We start from the raw sequence: 24092 nt of genomic DNA, 5'->3' as shown, positions 1-24092 counted from the left end.
CTGCACCCCAGGTCAAGGTGGCATCTCTAGTCCCACCCAGACCCTTTTGTCCTGCCTGATTGACCTTATTGCTCAGAAGCCATCTGACCCCCATAGCCTGTAGAGACCCCACCACTCTGCACCTGACAGTCAGGGTCTGCTGGAGTTGGCGCATTCTTCTGGTAGTTCACTAATTCATTCATTTATTCACTCACTGAACAGTGCATGTGCATAGGTAATGGCTGTGTGGCCAGCACTGACTCTAACTGTTGTCTGTGGTGGGTCACTGGGAACAGTGGTTTCCTCTCCATCCATGGAGCATTCTGGGTGAGACTTGCTCCTTTTTTTCACAGTGCTTCACCGATACAGACACATTTTGGGGCTGTGGCAGCCAGACATTGGGCCATATGGAGGACTGCTGAACGTGGTGGTGAGTCAGAGCCTCCTGGGGGTTCCTGTGTGTAAAGGAGAGGCTTCATGCTGAAAAACCTCTGCCTTTCCTCAAGGCACCAGCCATTCTGCTTCCATGTTTGGCAGTAGAGGAAAATAACAAGATCTTCTTGTCAGGTTACTTTTCAGGGGCCAGATTTTATTTTCCAAGGAGTTAAGATTCATTCTATGTAGTTGGTTAGTATCACTGTGTCCTTGTAGTGTCTGACAGAATGCACAAGACCATAGGGACCCTCATGTCCTGGGTGCTGAGACATCTCACTCCTGCCTACAGGACACTGGTTTTGGGTATGCAGCCATTCATTGCTTCAGACCAGGGCTGGTCCACTGAATTGAGAGGCCAAGTGTTTCCAGCATGAACTCTGCTTTCCTCATTGCAGGTAGACGGCCTTTTCATCATTGGCTGGATGTACCTACCTCCCCATGACCCTCATGTTGGAGACCCTATGCGGTTCAAGCCTCTGTTTAGAATCCATTTGATGGAGAGGAAGTCAGCCACAGTGGAGTGCATGTATGGCCACAAAGGACCCCACAATGGCCACATCCAGGTAGGGGAGAGCTGAGTCTTTCTTGGATATTGATAGACTAATGCAGCAATGGGCAGGTTTCCTCTGGTGGCCACAGCCCCAGTTCCTGCCTGGGTTGGTACACACCATGTGTGCTGTGGTATTCCCAGCTGCTGACCCTCTCCTGTACAGATTCATGGGGTAGAGGAAGGGTCTTCCTCACCTTGCTGTATGCTGCTCTGTCTTGGTGTGTAAATTATTCATTGTAGCTCAGTTTCTCTTCCTCTGCTTGCAAGAATATCAGCTTGGAGGCATGTTGTACTCTCTGAATCAGCTCCCATGAGCATGCCATGCTCTGCAGTCCTGTGACCTCAGCTCCTTTCCAGAGAGATGCCATGCTTGCCTGGTTCTAGAAGGATGTGTACTGGAGGGCTCTCCTTTGGATGGCCTGTTTTAACTCCATCTTCGTATCTTTTTGTATTTGTGCTGCAATTGAACGTAAGACTTTGTACATGTTAGGCAAGCATTTTCCCACTAGGCTAGCACTCTTTTCACTTTTTAAAAATTGCTTTATTTAACTTTTGGTTTCCCGGGGTAGGGTCTTAATTCATTATGTAGTCAGTCTCAAACTCATGGCTATCCTACCTCTGCCTCCCAAGTGTTGGTATTAAAGCCATGCACTACCACGCCAGGTGTGCGTGTGTGTATTTTTGATTTTTCGATGTAGGGTCTCGTTCTAGCCCAGGCTAACCTGGAATTCACTAAATAGTCTCAGGATGGCCTTGAACTCACAGAGATCCTCTTCCTTCTGTCTCCTAAGTGCTGGGATTAAAGGCATGTACCACCACACCCAGCTATGCATTTTTTTTTTTTTTGGAAGTAGGGTCTCACTCTGGAATGTACTAGTCTCTGGGTGGCCTCAAACTCACCGCGATCTTCCTACCCCTGCCTCTTGAGTCCTGGGATTAAAGGCATGTGCCACCATGCCTGGCGATATTTTTTAATTGATTAATTTATATTTGACAACTTCCATAATTATAGGCAATAACCCCATGTTAATTCCCTCTCTGTCCCCCATTTTGCCCATTGCAACTTCACTCTCCGTCAAACCCCTTCACCCCCTCCATCAATCTTTCTTTTATTTTGATGTCATCATCTTTTACTCCTATTATGATGGTCTTACGTAGGCAGTGTCAGACACTGCAAAGTCATGGGTATCCAGGCCATTTTGTGTCTGGAGGAGCATGTTGTAAGGAGTCCTACTTTTCCTTTGGCTGTTACATTCTTTCTTCCACCTCTTCCACAATAGACCCTGCGCCTTGGAAGGTGTGATAAAGATATTTCAGTGCTGAGCACTCCTCTGTAAGTCACTTCTCAGCACTATGGTGCCTTCTGAGTCATCCCAAGGTCACTGCCATGTGAAAAGAGAAGCTTCTTTAACCAAAAGTGAGAGTAGCATTAATATATGGGTATGAACATTAAGAAAAGTGCTTACTGGGAAGTTTGGTGAGCATAGTATATACATTTAGCCAGACACCAGCAGATGTTATACTCCTAAGGCTCATGACTACCCCTGTTGTAAGTTTTCAGTATCAGGGATGTATTCCTTCCCATGAAGCATGGGCCTCCATTCCAATTAGAGAGAGGTTGTTTTCCCCAGTAACAGACGTGCCACTATTGCACCCATTGACTCATTTGGCCTGGTTGGCCAAATTTAAGGCTTGCATTGTTGAATATCTCCACTGGTGATTTCTCTTTCTCCCACTGAACTGCATGCAGTGTAGCTTTTCCCAGCTTTCTGTCATCTGGTCTACACGGAGGAGGTTATCAGCTCAGCTCCAGCAGGGTTTCTCAGTGACCTTGTAGCCCAAGTATGTGGAGTCGTCAGCCATAGGGTCTCACCATCTATTCCTGGTGGGAAACCAAGGGCCTCGGCAATGGCCTGTAGTGTTTTGGGGGCATGAAGGACCTCTCTGGCCAACAACTCACTGGAAGGTATCCCATCCCTGGCACTGAAAATTTTCTAGTAACAGTCTATGGCTTCTGGTTGTGCCATTGTCCATAAAAGTAGGTTTCTAGCTGGGGTGTGGTGGTGCATGCCTTTAATCTCAGCACTTGCGAGGCAGAAGTAAGAGGATCACTATGAGTTCAAGGCTGCCCTGAGACTACATATTGAATTCCAGGTCAGCCTAAGCTAGAATGAGACCGTACCTTGAAAAACCAACCAAACAAACAAAAAACAAACTATTAAAACAAAAAAAGTAGGGTTCTATATGACTTATTCATACCCTCTTAGATTTTGATTAGCCCTCCCTCTACCTTTCCTTTATTCAGTCTCACTTAGGCCTTTTCACCCTCATTAATCTGTTCTTCTACTTACATATATACAATACCATCCTGTTAAGTTCCCCTTCCTCCCTTTCTGTCCTCTTTATATCCCCCTTTAAAGAATTTATTATTTTTATATATTGTATATTACTAATTTTTTTATTAAGAGCATGTTATTGTATGGTTAACATTATGTGTTGGTACCATCTTTTCCCTCCTTGCTCCCATTCCACAGGGGTCCCTCCTCAGTGGGGTTGCTTGTATTTCCAATGGGGTTGTGGGACCAGTAGTCAGTTACTGGGGGAGGCAGTAACTCTGGGCATGATGTCCCAGCCTGTGGCTCTTAAAATTTTTCTGCCTCCTTGTCCACAAATTTCCCTGAGTTTGGTGGGTGTTTTTTCCCCCCCCCCTCTTTGTTTGTTGTGGTAGGGTCTCACTGTAGCTCAGGCTGACCTGGAATTCACTATGTAGTGTCAGGGTGGCCTCAAACTCATGGCATCCTCCTACCTCTGCTTCCTGAGTGTGGGGATTAAAAGTGTGCCACCATGCCTGGCTGGTGGGTGTGCCTTAAGTCTACTTCAGTGACTCTTAGGAGACTCTGGATTTCTGCTGTGATATGTGTTGAGTATTGTTATCATCTGTGTCCCTCATCCTGGCCCAGGTTGTCAGGCTTGCCATGGGAGCAACACTCTTGCTCATCTCACCAATTCCTCTCTGGTTTCACCTGGGTCCTGGCTGATGTGCAAAGGATGACTTGAGTCTTGCTATCTTCTGAAAAAGAAAAACAGATTTCTGAGTGTGCACCCTCCAGAGTAGGGGATCTGCGAGTTGGGGACCCAGGAATAAAAAATATTTTTATTTATTACTTATTTGCAAACAGAGAGAGATAGTGATGGGAGGCGGGAATGAAGGAGGGAAGGAAAGAGAGGGAGGGAGAATGAGTGTGCTAAGGCATTGTGTCACTATAAACGAATTTCAGATGCATGTGCCATATTGTGCATCTGGTTTTACATGGGTCTTGGGGAATTGAACCTGGGTCTTTAGGGTTTGCAGGAAAGCACCTGAATTGTTGACCCATCTCTCAAGCCCTCTTTTCACTTTTTCATTTGAATCAGGGTCTCTCATTAGGTTGCCACGATGCCTTAAACTCACTCTGTAGTGTGATTAGGCTATGAATAATAATAATAATATAATAGTAACATAATCCTCATGTCTCAGCCTCATTTGAAATTAACAAGCCTGTGCCACCAAGTTTGGCATATCTGGGGCTTTCACTGGGCTTGATGGGTATGAATGAGGTAGTGATTGTGCTCTGCCTGGTAAAAGGCCTCGTGATGTAGAGGTGGATGCTGAGCCCAACTCATTGTTCCTCCTCATTCTTTTTCCTTCTGTTTTGACTCCGAAGATTGTGAAGAAAGACGAGTTCTCCACCAAGTGCAACCAGACAGACCACCACAGGATGTCAGGTGGAAGACAGGAGGTGAGTCTGAGTGCCTGGGAATGAGGCTTTGTCAAGGCAGGAATGCTCAGTCATTTGCTCACACAGATGCCAGCCTGACCTTCCCTGTTGGGTGAAGTAGAGATACATAAGGTGAAATTGCCATTGTACCTGGTTAACCTCATTTTGTTGGTGCAGAAAATGCATCTAGTCCACTTGTGAGGAATAACTGTGTGAATGTGTGTGTGAGCACAGTTCGTGTCCCTGAGCCAGACCAAATACTTTCCTTAGCCCTCCTCTGCTCCTTGCCAGGAACACCATCCACTTGGGCTTCTGGAGGCTCTTCTGCATTTGGTAGTCAGGGAGGACTGCCTGTCCCAGGGTCCTCCAGCAGATCTGGTAGGCCAGTTTTCTAGATGTGGCAGCACTTGTGGAGACCCACCTGTTGGGCCTCTGGTTGTTTATACCAGTAGCTTTGTATTGTGTATGAGTTGTAGTTCTTTGATCATATAAGTCATGTCACTATTTCTGAGCATTTTATTTTTTTTAAAGTTATTTATTTCAGAGGCAGAAAGAGGTGATGGGGGAAGGGAGGGAGAATGAATGAAAATGGACATGCCAGGGCCTCCATCCACTGCAAATCAACTTCAGAAACATGCACCACCTTGTGCATCTGGTTCACGTGAATACTGGAGAATTGAACCTGGGTCCTTAGGCTCCATAGGCAAGCATCTTAACCACTAAGTCATCTCTCCAGCCCTCAAAGCATTTTAAAGCCCTTGACCTAGGGCTGGAGAGATGGCTTAGTGGTTGAAGCACTTGCCTACAAAGCCAAAGGATCTAGTATTCATTCCCCAGAATCCACTTAAGCCTGATGCATGTGCCTGCAGTTTGTTTGCAGTGGCTGAAGGCCCTAGTGTGCCTTCCCCTTGCCCCTCAAGTAAGTTAAAAAAAATTACATATATATAATTTGACAGTTCCCTAATTGTAGACAATAACCCATGATAATTCCCTCCCTCCCCCCACTTTTCCCTTTGCAACTCTGTTCTCCATTATATCCCATCCCCCTCTCAATCAGTCTCTTTTATTTTGATGTCATAATCTTTTCCTCCTATGATGGTCTTGTGTAGGTAGTATGTGATGTCATGGGTATACAGGCCATTTTGTATCTGGAGGGGCATGTTGTAAGGAGTCCCACCCTTCCTTTGGTTCTTACATTCTTTCCACCACCTCTTCCACAATGGACCCTGAGCCATGGAAGGTGTGATAGAGATATTTCAGTGCTGAGCACTCCTCTGTCACTTCTTCTCAGCACCATGGTGCCTTCTGAGTCATCCCAAGATCACTGCCATCTGAAAAGAGAAGCTTCTGTAACCAAAAGTGAGAGTAGCATTAACATAAAGTTATGAACATTAAGAGAAGTGCTTACTGGGCAGTTTGGTGAGCATGATATACACATTTAGTCAGATGCCAGCAGTTGTTACACCCCTAGGGTCATGACTACCCCTGTTGTAGGTTTTCAGTATCAGGGATATATTCTCTCCCATGGATTGGGCCTCCATTTCAATTAGAGAGTGGTTGGTTTCCCCATGACAGATATGCCACTGTTGCACCCTTTGGCTCATTTGGCCTAGCTGGCCAAATATAAGGCTTGCAGTGTCCACTGTTGAGTATCTCCACTGGTGATTTCTCTTTCTCCCATTAAACTGCATGCAGTGTGGCTTTTCCCGTCTTTCTGTTAGCTGGTGTATATGGAGGAGGTTTTCAGCTCTGCTCCAGCAGGATTTCTCAGTGACCTTGCAGCCCAAGTATGTGGAATCTTTAGCAATAGGGTCTTACCATCTATTTCTGGTAGGAAACCAAGGGCTTGGCAATGGCCTATAATGTTTTGGGGGTATCAGGGACCTCCGTGGCCAACAACTCACTGGAAGGTATCCCATCTCTGGCACTGAAAATTTTCTAGTAACAATCTATGACTTCTGAGTGTTCCATTGTCCAAAATACTAGGTTTTCATATGACTTACTTATATCCTTTTAGATTTTTTAAAAAAATATTATTTATTTGACAGAGAAAGAGGGAGAGAGAGAGACAGAGGGAGAGAAGGAGAGAGAGAGAGAGAAAATGGGCAGGCGAGGGTTTCCAGCCACTGCAAACGAACTGCAGACAATGTGTGCCCCCCCATGCATTTGGCTAACGTGGGTCCTGGGGTATAGAACCTGGTTCCTTTGGTTTTGCAGGCAGATACCTTAACCACAAAGCCATCCCTCCAGCCCTCCTCTTAGATTTTGATTAGCCCTCCCTCCACCTTTGTTTTGCTCAGTGTCTTCCTCTGACCTCTCTTAGGCCTTTCCACCCCCATTAATCTGTTCTTCTACTTACATATATACGTACCATTCTATTAAGTCCCCCTCCCTCCCTTTTTATTCCCTTTATATCTCTTTTGTAGCTTACTGGCCTGTGCTACTGAGTTTTATTCCAACTCACATAGAAGTACAATCATTTTGTAGCTAGGATCCACATATGAGAGAGAACATGTGACCTTTGGCTTTCTGGGCCTGGGCTACCTCACTAAGTATAATAATCCTTTCCAGATAAATCCATTTTCCTGCAAATCTCATTTTTCTTTACTGCTGAGTAGAACTCCATTGTGTAAATGTGCCACATCTTCATTATCCACTAATTAGTTGAGGGACATCTATGCTGGTTCCATTTCCTAAAATTTTTTTAAAAAAGGAGGGGGATCTGGAGAGATGGCTTCGTGGTTAAGGCATGTGCATGTGTAGCCTAAGGATCCAGGTTTGATTCTCTAGGTCCCATGTAAGCCAGAAGCACATGGTGGCACATGCATTTGGAGTTCGTTTTCAGTAGCTAGAGGCCCTGGTGTGCCCATTCTCATGCTCTCTCTCTCTGCCCCCCTCTAATAAATAAATTAAAAATTGAAAGAAATCCCAATTCTGCCGGGCATGGTAGCACATGGCTCTAATCCCAGTACTCGGGAGGCAGAGGTAGGAGGATTGCCATGAGTTAGAGGCCAACCTGAGACTAAATAGTGAACTCTATGTCAGCTTGGGATAGAGACTGTACTTTGAGAAACAAAACATAAAAAAGAACTTGACCTTGTCAAGAATCGCATATTCACTAGAGCTTTTTTTTTTTTTTTTTAAATTGCTGTATATATTTTTTCTTTATTTTTGAGAGAGAGAATGAGAATAGGTGTGCCAGGGCCTTTAGCCACTGAAAATGAACTCCAGATACATGCACCATCTTGTGCATCTGGCTTACATGGATACTGGGGAATTGAACTTGGTTCCTTTGGTTTCACAAGCAAGTGCCTTAACTGCTAAGTGACCTCTCTAGCCCCTGGTGTCCATTTCTTTGCCAGCTTCTGGGTTTTCCCTTAGGCAGGAGCCATGGGGGTGTTAAACTTCTGTAAGACACCTGCATTTTTTGTTTTCCTGAACAGAGGGGTAAGTGAAGGGATTAGTAGAAATGCTATTTTCACATATAACTTTGCCATCTTAACTCTATATAAAGTTATATGTATATCTATGTGTGTATTATTGTTGCAATTGATGTTTATATGAAAAATAGCACATTTTCTAAGAAATCCCTCATCTGTTGAGAGTTTATACAGAAAGCAATGGACTGTATTTCTGGCACAATAAGTATACTTTGATATCAGAAAAGGTTCCTGTAAGTCAGCTTTTCTACCTGTTTGTTTGTTTTTGTTTTTCTTTTCTTTTTATTTATTTTATTTATTTTGATTTTTCGAGGTAGGGTCTCACTCTAGCCCAGGCTGACCTGGAATTCACTATGGAGTCTCAGGGTGGCCTCGAACTCATGGCAATCCTCCTACCTCTGCCTCCCGAGTGGTGGGATTAAAGGCATGTGTCACCACGCCCAGCCATATTTTTACTTTTTGAGACACACACACAGAGAGACAGAGACAGAGAGAGAGAGAGAGAAAGGGAAAGAAAGAAAGGGAGAGAGAGAAAGGGAGAGGGAGAGAATGGGCAGGCTGCAAGCAAACTCCAGATGTGTGTGGCCACTTGTCTGCATGCAAGACATTGCACACTTGGCATCACTGTGTTTCTGGCTTATGTGGGACCTGGAGATGTAAACATGAGTTCATAGGCTTTGCAGACACCTTAACTGTTTAGCTATCTCTCTAGCTCTACCTCTTGTTTTGGAAAGGAGTAGTAGAATATTATTTTATTTTTATTTATTTGAGAGAGAGATACAGAAATAGGGAGGGGGGAGAGAAGAGGGAGGATGGGCGTACCAGGGCCTCCAGCCACTGCAAACAAACTCCAGACACGTGTGCCTCATTGTGCAGATCCTAGGTCCTTTGGCTTTGCAGGCAAGCGCCTTAACCCATAAGCCATCTCTCCAGACAATTTTGACCTTTAAAAAAATTTTTTTGAGGTGGGGGTCTAACATTAGCCCAGGATTTTGACCTTTTAATGCAAAGTAAGATTCTACCCCATATACTCTGCATGGTGTTTAATTAGCTCAGATCTACTCGGCACGGTGGTGAGGAAGTCTTGTTTATTCTATGCAGCTGCTTTAATTTGAGCGACTGTCATTCTCTATTGTATTTCTTTTGTTTTTCTTATAATTAAAAATTATTTGTATGAGAGAGAGGAAGAAAGAATATGAATGAATTGGTTGCACTAAGGCCTTCAGCCACTGCAGATGAACTCCAGACACATGCATCACTTGTGCATCTGGCTTATGTGGGTCTTGGGGGTTTGATTCTAGGTCCTTTGGCTTTGTAGGCAAGTGCCTTATCTGCTAAGCTATCTCTAACCCCTAAGTTTTTATTTGAATTTATTTTATTTATTTGAGAAAGCTAGTGAGAGAGAGAGAGAAAGAGGCAGATACACACAGAGAGAATTGGCATGCCAGGGCCTTCAGTCACTGCAAACGAACTCTAGACGCATGTGCTACCTTATACATCTGGCTTACGTGGGTCGTGGGGACCTGGGTCTTTTGGCTTTGCAGACAGACATGTTAACAGCTAAGCCATCTCTTTAGCATTTGTTTTATTTTTCGAGGTAGGGTCTCACTGTAGCCCAGGCTGATCTAGAATTCACTTTTGTCTCAAGTTTGCTTTGAACTCACTGTGATCTGCCTCCTCAGTGCGGGGATTAAAAGTGTGGCCACCACACTTCACTTCTATTTTCTTTCCTTTTCTTTCTTTTTTTTTTTTTTCTTTCTTTTTTTGAGAGGGAGGGAGGGGAAAAGAGAGGAGGGAACGGGGAGGGAGAGAGAATTGACACTCCAGGACTTCTAGCCATTGCAGTTGAACTCAAGACTAGTGTGCTACCTTGTACATCTGGTGTCTGTGAGATCTGGGGAGTCAAACATGGGTCCTTAGGCTTCAAAGCCAAATGCCTTAAATCTAAGCCATCTTTCCAGTCCTTCTGTTAAAAAACATATGTATGTGTATATATATGTATGAGTGAGTGTATATATAATTTTTACTTACTAGAGAGAGAGAGAAGGAAAGAGGCAGGTAGAGAGAGAGAGAATGGGTGTGCCAGGGCATCCAGCCACTGCAAATGAACTCCAGACATATGTGCTATCTTGTGCATTTGGCTTACATGGGTCCTGGGGAATTGAACCTGGGTCCTTTGGCTTTGCAGGCAGGTGCTTTAATCACTAAGCCATCTCTCCAGCCCTTCTTTGTTTTTGGCTTTGGTTTTGGTTTTGGTTTTTCGAGGTAAGGTCTCACTCTATCTAGCCCAGGCTGACCTGGAATTCACTCTGTAATCTCAGGGTGGCCTCGAACCTATTTTTATTTATTTACCTTTAAGCAGAGAGAGAATGGGCACACCAAAGCCTCCTGCCACTGTAAACAACGTCTAGATTCATGTACCCTCCCCTTTTTTGACAATTACTAAATTATTACATTTATTGAGGTAAGTACACAGCCAAGGAAAGACACCCACATGGCTAGAGATACCTGGGGGGGGGGGGCTAGGAAACCATGGGGAAAAAAAAAGTCCAAGGAGCTCCTGCCATGTGGCAAGCTGGAAGGGGTAAGAAACCCACATGGAGGGTAAGGGCTAGAGGGCTCTCTTTCAGCTCAGCCCGGCCCAGCTGAGGGAAAACTCATCCACAGATGGAAGTTCCCAAGTGGTCAGGGAGCCTGCCCTCCCCTTGCAGAGGTATTTATAACCTTACAGTGGCGGACTGTCTTCCCTCAGGTAAACCAGAGGGCAGCTGGTTGGTTAGGGCTAGGGGCTGTCTCAGGAAGAGGCTAGCCCTGACACCTACTTCTGCGGGCTGAACAAGACCTCCCTCTCAGGAAGGGTCCTGGTTGTTTGTGGGAAAACAGGTCTAAGGAACTAGGTAAGAGATAAGTTGGATCATCTTTGATTTCTAGCAAGTGCAGACTTTCTTGCCTCTTACTTTCAAGGGTCCAGTCACGCTAACTGTACTCCCTCTCAGTACCGGAGAGGTGAACCCAGTGCCTCATCTACCTTAGGTCATGCACCCCTTTTGCAATTCTGTTTATGTAGGTACCGGGAAATCATACCCAGGTTTTGCAGTCAAATACCTTTAAATACTAAGCCATGTCACCCAGCCCTCCTAGTCTCTTAAAATTTTTTTTTTAATTTATTTGAGAGGAAAGGCATAAAGACAGATAAAAATAGGCAGATCACAGAGAATGAGTGTGGGCATGCCATGACCTACTGCCACTGCAAATGAAGTCCAGGTGCTTGTGTCAACTTGTGCATCTGGCTTTACATAGGTACTGGGGAGTCAAACCTGGCCATCAGTCTCTGCAAACAAGCACCTTTAGCCACTGAGCCATTCTCTCAGTCTCACTCTCTTAAATACAGGCTTGGTAGTCTCGTGTAAGTGTTCCACTTCCCCATAGCATTGAGCTGCAAAGGGTGTTGCTTTAGTCAGGTTTGTGGCTGTCTTGTGGTACCTTCTTGTATTTGGTGCTAGGCAGGGATCCTGGTTTGGTTTCTTTCTGTGTGTGTCCAATTGGCATAGCACTATGGTGCTATGCCAGCCAGGGTTTGGACAACACCAGGGCCCTGAATCTGGAATTGTGTGGCTCGACAGACTTACCTGCTAGTCCTCACGTCACAGTACCACCAGTGACCGGTTGGACAGTACCGTGAGCTGCTGGGTCTCCTGTCCCTCTTGTTAAGACCTTGTGTCTGGTCTCTTTGCATTTCTGTAGCTTCATAACTAGCTCCAGTCTCTACATGACATTTGGTAAGCTTAAGGTAGAGGAGGTTGGATTAGAGAACACTTTGCAGAGTCACTTTCTTAGCAGCACTAAGTCTCCAGTCTGTGGTCAGGGTGTCTGACTTTCCTCTGGGCTGACAGTCTTTATCCTGCTCCCCCCCCCCTTTGTTTTTTCAAGGAAGGGTCTCACTCTAGTGTCCAGGCTGGCCTGGAATTTATTATGTAGTCTCATGGTGGCCTTGAACTCACAGTGATCCTCCTACCTCTGCCTCCTGAGTGCTGGGATTAAAGGAGTGCACCACTATGCCTGGCTTCCTTTATCCTCTTTAGCTGGACATTTCATGGCTTGCAGTGTAGAAATCCTGCACATCACTCTGAAACTATGTTTCTAAGTCCCATGGCTTTTAGGGTGCACTAAATAGAAAACTTAAAAATTTGTTTTTCCATTCTATGCTCCTACGTTATGCAGATGTATTTGATTCTGCATTGACCCTGAAGCTCTGGTTCCTTCAGCCCTATAGTGACTGCTGTTTTCACTGGGAGCTGAGGCAGTAACACATTAAAGCAATCCACAAACTGCAGCTTATCTTTATTGCCTCCATTTATAGGGGTAATGCTAGTCATCAGAAATACCACATCCAGTTGGGAACTCAGAGGTCTGTTTCAATTGTGCTAATCATGTAGAATCAAGCTACTTAGCATGAACTATCGTGGGCCTGAGTTGAGGTTTGATTGCAGGATGTGTATTGAGGTGTTTTTAAACTCTATAAATGCTCCCTTTTACAAGTACTCTTTAAAAATTTTTTTTGTTGTTTATTTTTATTTATATGAGAGTGACAAAGAGGCAGAGAGAGAGAGAATGAATGAGAATGGGTGTACCAGTACCTCTGCCCACTATAAATGAACTCTAGATGCATGCATCACCTTGTGCATCTGGCTTAAGTGTATACTAGGGAGTTGAACCTCGAACTGGGGTCCTTAGGCTTCACAGGCAAGCGTTTAACTGCTAAGCCATCTCTCCAGTCCTTACAAGTACTCCTTGAATGAATATGAGACAGAGCTGCTAGGGTGTAGTGGGAAAGGAGGACTCACAGTTTCTCCAACTGGATCTTGTCTTATTGGCTGACTGGCATGGCACAGGGGTTCAGGGATTAGTGGCAGTGTCCCATTGCGTCCTGGCTCTGACAGGAGCTTGAGAACCAGGGTCATGGACAGTGTAGCAAGACCCAGGAGCTCGCACCCCATTCTACCAGAGGGTACAGCTTGAGGCCTGCAGTCTTGCCTTGGGGATCCTTGTGGCCTTTCTGCCCTCTTTGGGAGTCTAGGCCTGTGTGCCCTGGGAATGTGAGGAAGACCAGGGTCCCAAGTGTAGCCCCTGCTCTTACCCACCTTCGGCCTGGGAGTGACTTCACATTGGGATGGGGCCATTTGTCCACTCATTGTCACAACAGCAGACTTGCTAACCCAGTTGTAATGATTTCTGTGCTCTTTGCTCTCTTGGAAGGAATTCCGAACATGGCTAAGGGAGGAATGGGGCCGCACATTGGAGGACATCTTCCATGAGCACATGCAAGAGCTAATCCTAATGAAGTTCATCTATACCAGTCAGTATGAGTGAGTAGTCTCCCTCTCTATGGATGTGTGAGTGTGGTCCCTCTGTTTATAGGTTGTATATAGCCCCTCTCTGGATGAGTGAGTGTGGCCTCTCTCTTGGTGCTGTGAAAAGAGTCCTCCGTTGCAGAGTACATGCTTCCTCTTTCTACAAGTGCTTGATGTCTGTTGTCTGACTTGTTTCTGTCATTCTAGCACAGACATCCCAGTGGCTTGTGTGAATGAAAACCAAATGGGCACTGGGAGTCATGACTCTAAGCCTTTCTCCTGGCCTCATTTTCCATGCCTGGGTTTGTCCTCTTCACAGTGGTGTGCATGGGCTGCTTTTCTGAGGGTAATGGCAAGCTGTGTTCTGTGCTGTGTGTGTTGGGCTTGCCTGTTAGGACTCACGAAAGCATGATGGTGTCAGAGGGCTGTTTTCCAAGTCTGGGGGCAAGTGGCTTAGCCAAGTGCATTTCTCAGGCCTGGAGGACACCCAGCCATCTGAGCTGACACCCCTAGCAACTCTCTACTCTTTCCTGCTACCCCTGCAGCAACTGCCTAACCTATCGCCGAATCTACCTCCCGCCCAGTCACCCTGATGACCTCATCAAGCCTGGCCTCTTCAAAGGCACCTATGGCAGTCACGGCTTGGAAATCGTGATGCTTAGCTTCCATGGCCCACATGCTAGGGGCACCAAGATCACGGTGAGTGGTGCCATGCTGTCGTGGCCACATGGTGAGGCTGACACATGCAGATGCCACCAGGACTTGAGTCATGGGACTTTCTGGAAGAGGACCGACTGTGCTATACCCTGAGTGTCTCAGGTGGACCCAAGACCACTGCTATTGTCCCCCAGGAGCTATGGGATGATGATTTTTAGTCCTCCAGTCCCATTAACCCAGACTGCTTATGTTGTGATTTAGCTGGAGGCCTGGGAAAGGTGGACAGCCTCATTGGGACCCTCTGCCCTACCAGATAGTCCCACAGCCCATGGTGACTTTGGCATTGTCGAGGGCTGGACTAGACATTTAAAAGAATATTTTGTTTAGTTATTTTGAGAGAGAAAGAGAGAGAAAAAGATAGATAGAGAATGGGTGCATAGGGCCTCCAGCCACTGCAAACAAACTCCAGATGCATGTGTCACCTTGTGCATCTGGCTTACACGAGTAGTGAAGAATCGAACCTGGGTTCTTTGGCTTTACAGATAAGCCCTTTAACTGGTACACCATTGTTCCAACCTGGACTAAATTCTTCTTCTTCTTTTTTTTTTTTTTTTTTTTTTGAGGTAGGGTCATGCTGTAGCCCAGGCTGACCTGGAATACACTATGTAGTCTCAGGGTGGCCTTGAACTCACAGTGATCCTTCTACCTCTGCCTCCCAAGTGCTGGGATTAAAGGCGTGCGCCACCACGCCGGGTATTCTGGACTATACTTCTAAGCCTCACCATAAAACCCTTCTCTCTGTGGGCCCTAAAAAGGCTGCTGTGTGTAGCTAATCTTTTTTTTTTTTTTTTGCTAGCTAATCCTTATCAAGGTCACTTACCCACCATATTTGCTGTCATTTGAGTTACAGGATAGGTTTCTAGGTGGCAGCAGTAAGGTTTCATGAAGCAGCACAGCCTCTTTCCTGAGGCTTCTGTTGGCCTGGTGGAAACTTATGTGGAATGGAACCCATAAGCAGGGCCCTTGGTGGGGTGTTTTTCCAGCTCCCCAACCCTGGGGTTCTAGCTTCTGTCCCTATGGAGTTGCAGGCCTACAGGGTTTTCTTGGGTCAGGCTTACTAGCTATGCCTTCTGAGCAGACAGTACCAGACAGTGGGAGGGCCCACAGGCTTCACAAGTGGATCTGGTTTCTACCCAGGAGTCTCGGAGCACAGGTGATCATGTGTATGAGTGCCTGAACACCCAGTGGGCATCTGGTCACTGTCCTCATAGTTGGTAACATTTTTGATAGGGCCTTTGTTGTTTGGTTAAAGGTGTCTTTAGACTTCTCTTCCTTGTTAAGGACTGGTGTGAGATCTAGCAGAGCTAGAGTGTGCTCCTATAGCTTTGGTGGCCCTGGGCTGCCAACTGAGCCTCGTTGACTACCACCTGTCTGTTTTTCAGGGTGATCCCAACATCCCTGCTGGACAGCAGACAGTAGAGATTGACCTGCGGTACCGTATCCAGCTGCCAGATGTTGAGAACCTCCGCAACTTCAATGAGCTCTCTCGCATCGTTCTGGAGGTCCGTGAGCAGGTTCGGCAGGAGCAGCAGCGGGAGACTGGTGGGAGCCCTGACCCACCTCAGGAGCCACCGTCATTCAGGGGGCCTGATGAGTTACCTGCTGAGGACAGTGAGAAGTCCAGTAACGGAGCTGCAGCAGCTGAGCAGCCAGCCCCTGAACAGCCAGTGACATCTGGGCACGGGCAGCCTTTCGTATTGCCTGTGGGTGTGAGCTCGAGGAATGAGGACTATCCCCGAACCTGCAGGCTGTGGTGAGGACCAGACGCCCAGCTCACAGGCTACACAGTTGGCCCAGAGTGGAGGTTCTTGTCCTTTCACACTGCATGCATTGCTGTTGTACCAGTGTGACCAAATACCTGACAAGCAACTCAGGGGAGGGATGGTGTGTTTTTGGCTCATGGCTTCAGAGAAATTTCAGTCAGTCATGGTGAGAAAGGAATGACTATGTTCATGGCAGGTTGGAATATAACCTTCAGAGGGTTACCCCCTCACACCAACTAGACCCCATCTCCTAAGCATTCCACAGCCTCACAGAATGTGGTACTACTAGCTGGGGAACAAGCCCTCAAAACATGAACTTAAAGGCAACATTCCAGATGTCCCTTCGTCTAGGGATCTTGGGTAGGGTTTGTCAGAGTGTCTCAGACATGGGCTTCCTCAGATGCTTCTTAAGTGGCTTCAGAAATGACCTATTTATAGTTAGCCAGGTAAAGGATAGACAAGGAAAATGTCCCACATCTTGGCAAATAGACGTTGAAGATTGTGGGAACCTGATTCTGCAGCCTGCCTGGGTGTGCTGTGGGTGGTGCCATTGTGTGTGTTGTCTTCCACTGGTTGGTGAGGACAGCTCAGAGGTCTCCCTGGTGGTCTTTTCTCTTCCTCGTGGCTAATTTCTGCTGGTTTTGCTATCTGCCAGCCTCTTGGCAGCCACTGTGTGTGCATCAGCCTCCACCATTGGTGATTCCACCCCTTCATCATTGTCTTCTGTTCTTCCATTTCAGCCCTGGCTACTCTCTTTCACCTCTGTGGGGCTCTCACCTCACCATTCTGCATAGGTGAATAGGTCGTTGTCTCAGTCTCTTACACTCCACGGCTGCTTAGATTTAAGTCAGATAAAATTGATTACAAAGTAGAAAATCTTGAGCTGGGTATGGTGGCACATGCCTTTAATCCCAGCACTTGGGAGGCAGAGGTAGGAGGATCACCGAGAGTTCGAGGCCACCCAAGAGTACATAGTGAATTTCAGGTCAGCCTGAGCTAAACTGAGACCCTACCTCAGAAAACAAAAAATAAAACCAAAACAAGTAAAATCTTGTTCCATGATTACACTGACCACCTTTCAAGTGCTCACTGAACAGTGAAGATCTAGAATATCCCACCATCACAAAGTTCTGCCAGACAGTTGCTTTTGGCAGCTGAGGCACACCTATGTCTTCTAACATACTGTTTCTCCGCCTCTGTCAAGTTGTAGGTTATTTTCCTTTTGTCTTCCTGACTGCTGTGGTTCCTAGTAGAGCTGACAGCATAGGATGACATGTGTTCCCATGCCCTGCTCTCAGAGGATCTGGGCATCTGGATTGTGCTTGGTGGGAAGTCAGTGCTTTTCCATTCTGCACAAGAGTGGTCACATGACTGGATGTCACAGACATCTTCCCATGTAACTGCAGTTCTTAACAAGTTTCCAGTGGTCATAAAGGAAAAAGTTTTGCTATTCCTATAAGAATTATGCAACCTCTAGAAATTCAAGGCCGGGTTAAAGCTCATGAGCAGCTCACAGTGCGTGCTCAGTATGTGCACACTTGGCCAGAAGGTTGATCAAAATATCTCCTCCCCACAAACAACAACAAAACATCAGTTGTCTCCTGTTCTGGAGGCTGGCCTCCTATGGCCTAGGAGAATTATGCCTACATTCTTTTCAGGCTACAGAGTTGCCACAGCGCTTGCCCAAGGACCCTATGGCCGGTGCTCTAGGTGCAGTTGCTGTGGATATGTCCTGTGACTGTGACATGTCTTTTCCTATGTAAAGACCCTCACCCACAGGGCTATTCTCTTCTCTGCTGCTTGAGCTGCTCTTCTGCACACACCTGGGCTGCAGTGAGATTTCAGGCCAGCCCCTAACTTGTCATGTGTTGGGATTGCTTAGTTCCCATAAGGACAGAGCTGTATTTCATGATGATGTTGGTCTCAGAAAGCTGTATGGCAGGTTATGTCTCATAATATTATACTACCATATGTAATTACTCCAGAAATAGGATCTTGGTATCTCTGGGCCTGCTTTTGAGTCTGTGTTCCCTGCTAGGCCTGCTTTAGTTTTCAGTGTGGTCAGGACCCATGTATGGGCACATCCTGGGCTCTTGTACAGGCTGCCTGTGTGGCCCAGAGCCCTGGTCCTCTGTGTCTGGGGTGCCTTCCTTGCTTGCCCTCAGCATACTTCAGCCACGTACCTCTGAACTGTCCCTACAAAAGCAAGGCCTACAGATTGCTGGCTATGGTTGGTAAATGTGGAAGTGGCTGGTATGGCATACAGGGCACTCTGGGCTCCAAGGGTGGCATGGGCTTGTGCTAGTGAGGTCGCTCTCCCCCTGATGCTTTCCTCTTATCTCCTCAGTTACTATGGCACAGGCCTCATCGCCGGTCATGGCTTCACCAGCCCGGAGCGTACCCCCGGTGTCTTCGTCCTGTTTGATGAGGACCGCTTTGGGTTCCTCTGGCTGGAACTGAAGTCCTTCAGCCTGTATAGCCGAGTACAGGCCACCTTCCGGAATGCAGATGCACCATCACCACAGGCTTTTGATGAAATGCTCAAGAACATCCAATCCCTCACCTCCTGACTGCCACGCCTGCTGCAGACTGGGTTGGACCAGGGCCCTGTGCCATGGGTGGGAGCAGCATGCACTTTGGAAATGCGGCCTTGTTTTTTTTTTCTTTAATATTTTTATTTATTTGCAAGCAGAGAGACAGAATGGGTGTACCAGGGTCATTGTAGACGAACTCCAGATGGATGTGCCACTGAGGCCTTCATGACCTCACAGTGAGTACCATAACCCCACTGAGGAGGGGCTCCAGGGCAATAGGAGCTGGCCTAGTGATTTGTTGCAAGGACATACTCCCACAGTGCAATGTACACATTACAATGACCCTCCTCAGCATACTTAATGCCGTCCATGCACCACAATTGTTTGCATTAAAATTTACATTTCACTGCAGAAGTTTCTTCATTAGATGTTTCGAGTCTAACCTTACAGCATACATTAGTGTGGCTCTTCCCCAAAAAATTACATGCGCATATGTTCACATCCATCTTGATGAATGTTTCTGCAGGGTTCCTCCCCTTTTCCCTTAAGGCCAGCAATAACATCAAAAGGCTTCATGGATGGTTTTCTTTCCTTTTTTTTTTTCTATGTATGCTCAATTGGCTAACAAGCTGACCAAGGTGTCCCACAATAGACAGCATAGTTCAGTGCTGTGTTGTGACACCTATCTTGAATTGTTATTGGCACCGTGCTCAAGAAGGAACTTCATTATTCCCTGTTGTACATCATCAGAGGTGTGACACTGTTTTTATCCGTAGCATCTACATCACTGACAGCACTCTACAACCTCTTTCTGGTGGTACCAGCCCACAAAATGCAAAGCAGTCCCAGGAGAAGAGGTTGGAGTAGCAGTCTTTCAGGCTTCCTCTGTTCCCTACCCAGTTTGTTCCTGCAGTCGTGATCTGCGAGTCCAACCATCAGAGTGGGTCATGTTGGCCAAGGCAAGGGCCACAGCTGGGCCTTGTTGCCTGGGGGATGGCGGGCTTGAGGGGGAGCATTTGAGGCAACATAGCTGAGCCTTCCCTGGTCCCTCAGTCATTGCTGCTGCTTTTTTACCTTTAGCCACAGAGTTTGGGGGGTGGGGGAGAGAGCTGCTCCACCCTGCCTCAGTGGAGCTCAAACTGAAGGGGGAGGGTGTGGATGGAGCCCATGGACAACCTTCCTTCCTTTTCCTACCCCTCCCCCCCAGCCCCAGGTCAGCCTCGCTTCTCCCTTGAATTGCAGCCTTTTTACCAGAACATGCATTTTCTGGTTAGGGTTCTGGCCTGCCTGAGACCTTTTTTTTTTTCTTTTTCTGAGACACTTTATGTATAGTGTATAACATATTCTTGTATATTTGATGCATTTGTAGTTATGAAGGAGGAAGCTGAGTGTGTCAGTGCCAAACAAAAAAAGGGAAAGTGGATGAGTGAGCCAGAATAAATGCGATATGGAGGCTGTGGTGCATGGAGAGTGGAGAGCTCATGTATCCTTGCACGCCTTATCTTTTGGGGGAAAATAGGCCTTTCTTCAGGGAAGTTTATGATGCAACAGGCAGGCGTCCCATGAGCTGCTGAAATGGGAGCTTTTTTCCTCCTCCTGTCCCTGATAGATAAGCTACGTGGTCATGACTGTAGCCTACAAGAGCCTCTGGGAGGTGGTCAGGAAGAGAGAAAGAAGTCAGTCAGTTCAGACAGCGATGGATGGGACACGTGGCTAGATTTATAATTCTTTACTGATGTAGATTTGGTCAAGGACATTTTACCAGGATCTATTTTCCTATCAGTAAAATGCAGCTTTTCATTCATACAGGCTGCTAAGAAGGAGTGTCACTGTAGACTGCCCAGTTCCCTGGCAGTCTCTGTGCTTGTCTCACACATGCTCCAGTCTTAGAAACAAGCTGTCACGTCTGCCACTTGCTTTTCCCCAGCAGCCAGTTCCAGGCAGCACATTATTTTGTGAGTGCCCTTCCATGCCTCCACTGTACTTCCCTGTGGAGCCTGCCTAGCCACTCATGGGCCTGCTGTAGCCCAGTGCTGCTCTCCCTGTTTGTTTCGTCCGCTTTGTATGTGCAAGTGCTGCTCTTGGTGCTCCAGGGGTTGCCTTTAAAACCCTTGCAGGTGAGAGGGAGAGGACAGCTCTCTATAGACAGCCACAGCTGCATGTAGCATACACAGCTCTGTGCTAGTGCATTTGGGAGGCCATGCCTGCTCAGGAGACTGCAGTTTGTAGACTGTGAGTGCTATGTTATGCCATGGCATAACATTACTTGTGTTTGGGGATCTTGGATCTGAGGCCTTTTTGACGTTAGTACCTCCTGAAGGGTAGAGACCACAGTGCAGAGGTCTCTGGGAACTCCTCAGCCTGAGGCTGTCTTGGTCTTTTAGTAGACTTCTAGGACATGTCTTTTCCTTTGGTTGCTCACACTGATCAGCTAGCTATTCAGTCCTCATGATGGCTGCTCAGTATCCTAATGACAAGGTACTCTAGAAAGGTGGTAAGCCTTTGCACAGAGACTCGTCAGCATACCCCTGAAATAGCTTCCTGATCCAGTTCTTCCTAATTAGCCTTTACAGAAGAAACTTGCGTTGCTTCAGCTTCTGTTCCCTGGCTCCTCTTTACTTTGCTCGCAGAAGCCAATTGCGCAGCTCCGTGTCAAGGTCCCTCAGTGGTAAGCTGGTTTTCCCAGGGACGACTGCAGACTCAGGAGGAGGGAGTGGCAGTGAAGGCAGCTCCCCCAGGGCAGGCAGGGTTCCTGTGCTGGTCTTGAGACTACTGTCTAAACCCCAGGTGATTCTAGCATGGGTCCCTGGGTTCTCAGGTCTTTGGCAGGACTGAGCCTGAAGCCTTTAGTCACTTCATTGTTAGTTAACATTTTCTTGGGCCAAATGAGGCATGGCCTGAACTGTGGTAACAAACCTTGAAGCCGCAGGAACGTGATGACCAAGAACAACTTGGCATGTAAGCTGTTACCAAGCAAGTCAAGAGATACATCTTTTACCAAGAATCTCAGACTTGTTGTCAGTCTCCCTTAGCACGATGAAGAGCATGCTCATTGAGAATGCATGCTTCAGATTTAAAAAGATTGCAAATTGAAGTTCTATACCTGTTCCTAGTGTTTCTGTGACCATGACATTGCTATGGCCTCCTGGCTTCCATCCCTGGTGTGTCTTAGGACCCTTGAGTCTGTTTTGTCTGTTGTGGCCCAGGTGATGCTAGCAGCCAGGAAGTAAGGCCTTACCTACACAGTGAGCTCCTGTTGGCCCTGAGGGGTTGACTTTCTTGTCCTAGATGTCCTTAGCCACTTCTGCATGTGGGACAGTTACACATTTCATATTCACCAGTTAGACCTGTGGCTTCCCTTACCATGGCACCCCATCTGCTGCAGGCAGGATCTGACGAGGCTATCATCGTTGTCAGGTCTTGGGAGAAGTGTTCCGAAGAGAGCAGGCTGTACAGTTTAGGGAACAGCTGGTCTCATAGCACTTGACTGGGGAAGGGGCGGAGAGATTTGGAATCATTGTTTTTATTTCCATACTTGGCATCACTGGTGACCTTTGGCTTGCCCCTTTGCTGTGTGGTAAATTGCATGTGGTAGTTTGGAGGGAAAAGAACTACTGTGGGTCTCTTGAATAGGCTCTGCTGTGTGGGGAATTAATGTGGACAATGATTTCAGGTGGTAGTCATTGAAGTCTTTTCCATGTTGGAGTCAAATGTTCTTTTGTACAAGGATGTTAGAATGTCTGCATTTAGGCTCTGGTACGTCTAGGCCTGGCAGTATCAGGCTGTGTCCTGTGTGCTCAAACCTCCAGTGTCCACTGTGGAGTGTGAGTGGCTTTGGGAGCCTCGTGGTGGGAGTTTCATGCACCCTTCTTCTTTGATCCTAACATTGCCCTGTTCCCTTTGGCTTCAGCTGCCTGGCTGCTTGTAGCATGTGCTCAGGCCTTGGTCCCTGTCCCTGGGTTGTCAGTTCTGCAGTGTCCCTCTCTTCTCCTGTGCCTCCCTGTTCTGGCTCCCTGTCCCCACAGTTCTGCCTGCAGAGGGGTGCTCAGTGGTGGCCTTCCTCAGGATTTGGAAGAATATCTTGGTAACCCTTATGTAACTTAGTAAATCTCTGGTTGTCATCCATTTTTGAGGGTTAACAGAGACTGGAACTTACTCTGGGGGAGATCATGACTGGAATCTGTCCTCCAAGTCCAAGAAGAAAGTAGACAACTGGAAGCCACAGTTGGGTACTTTGGGAATGAGCCTATGCCAGATCAGCAGATCTGTCATTTACAGCCCTAGGACTGTGAGGCCTGGCTTCAGAGGCAGCTTGGTGGTTGACATTGACATTCAAGCCACCAGCAGGAAGGTGTTTCCATGGCCATGCCCATCCTGTGCTTGTAAGGAGACCAGCCAGAACATATGGAGGGTCAGGGTCAGAGCTTTTCTTTTTTGGCCTTTGTTTTGCTGGCTATTTAACTTCAGCCTGTTTGGGAAATGTTTGCACTGTTTGTCTTGAGTTCCTGCAAGGGAAAGGCCCCGTGGAAGCAGCTGCTGTGAGCCTGGTGCCTGATGTCATCTGCAGCATTGTCACCGGGACATGTGGTTTCTCCCTTCAATTTTAAGTAAATCTGTTTTTGAAGCCTTGTTGTGGCCTTGTGATTTGTTTCTTTGGGTTGGGATTCAGACGGAGGTGGGAGTGCTGGTGACACGGACTGCCCGTGTGAGGGGCCAGCTGGGACGGTGCTTTCTCTGTCTCTTCTACAAGCAAAACCTTGGCTTTCCTCAGATGGAGGATGGAACATTCAAGTACTCTTTGGAGCCTACTGTAGTCAGCTCCTCATTGCTGGATACCATCTAGCCAGACAGTTTATGGGCAGAACTGGTTTATTTCAGCTTTCAAATCCAGGGGCAACTCCCTCAGTGTGAAGGAAGCTGGCTCCCTTTCACAGATACAAGCAGAGAGACATCACCAACAGCCAGCACCACACAGACCATTAGAACTCAAGCTGCTCCCTTCACACTTTTGGCCCAGCGACACCCAAGTTACAAGTTCAGTTTTAATAAAATACCTGAGATTATGGGGCCATAAACTTGCATATCATATTCAAACTACAACAGAGCCCAAGTGAGGATTAGTCTGCATCATGTGACCCACATGGAAATGCAGTCGAACATGTCATTAGTGAGCATTAGTGGCAGCAATGTGGGGAAGTGGGAACACAGGGTGGCTGCTTTGGGAGCTGGTGGTACCAGCTTGTACCCCTGACTCCCTAAATAGCACAGGTAACCCACATCACTGGATTTGCTGCTGGTCGTCCTCCGCCTCCTGTCAGGGTAAGACCCTGTGGTGGTGGACAGAATGTGGCATTTTATGCACAGCTTTTGTTTTCTTACAGTGCTGGACTTGGAACTTAGTCTCAGCACTCCATACTGAGATACATCCCCAATTTAACTCAAAATTTAAACTCAAAAGCAGGTAGTTGAGTGAACAGCTGTTGACCCAGAACTTGGGCTTTTCTGTCCCATGCTTGTTGGGTCTGGCAGACAAAGGCAGCCAGGACAGGACAGGATACCTCCAGC

The 24092-nt window shown here is 46.9% G+C and overlaps 1 protein-coding gene across 3 annotated transcripts in view; it reads left to right on the top strand.

Annotated features, from left to right (window-relative positions):
• The window catches only part of Fbxo31 (F-box protein 31), a 66710-nt gene extending 43554 nt beyond the window's left edge, over nucleotides 1–23156 (top strand). For 2 of the 3 annotated variants that reach the window (XM_004666049.2, XM_045151270.1), the window contains 7 exons: nucleotides 333–409; nucleotides 810–977; nucleotides 4669–4743; nucleotides 13419–13528; nucleotides 14059–14212; nucleotides 15613–15983; nucleotides 18341–23156. In XM_004666049.2, the coding sequence (XP_004666106.1) occupies nucleotides 333–409; nucleotides 810–977; nucleotides 4669–4743; nucleotides 13419–13528; nucleotides 14059–14212; nucleotides 15613–15983; nucleotides 18341–18563 (1178 nt within the window). In that variant the 3' untranslated portion in view covers nucleotides 18564–23156. The remainder of the gene's footprint in view (nucleotides 1–332; nucleotides 410–809; nucleotides 978–4668; nucleotides 4744–13418; nucleotides 13529–14058; nucleotides 14213–15612; nucleotides 15984–18340) is intronic. The other variant, XM_045151275.1, reaches the window with a different exon arrangement.
• The last annotated feature ends 936 nt before the right edge of the window (nucleotides 23157–24092 follow it).

Source organism: Jaculus jaculus, chromosome 1 (genome assembly GCF_020740685.1).
Source record: "Jaculus jaculus isolate mJacJac1 chromosome 1, mJacJac1.mat.Y.cur, whole genome shotgun sequence".
NCBI classification, from domain to species: domain Eukaryota; kingdom Metazoa; phylum Chordata; class Mammalia; order Rodentia; family Dipodidae; genus Jaculus; species Jaculus jaculus.
The sequence above is the reverse complement of the archived record's forward strand: the minus strand, read 5'-3'. Positions and strand labels throughout refer to the sequence as shown.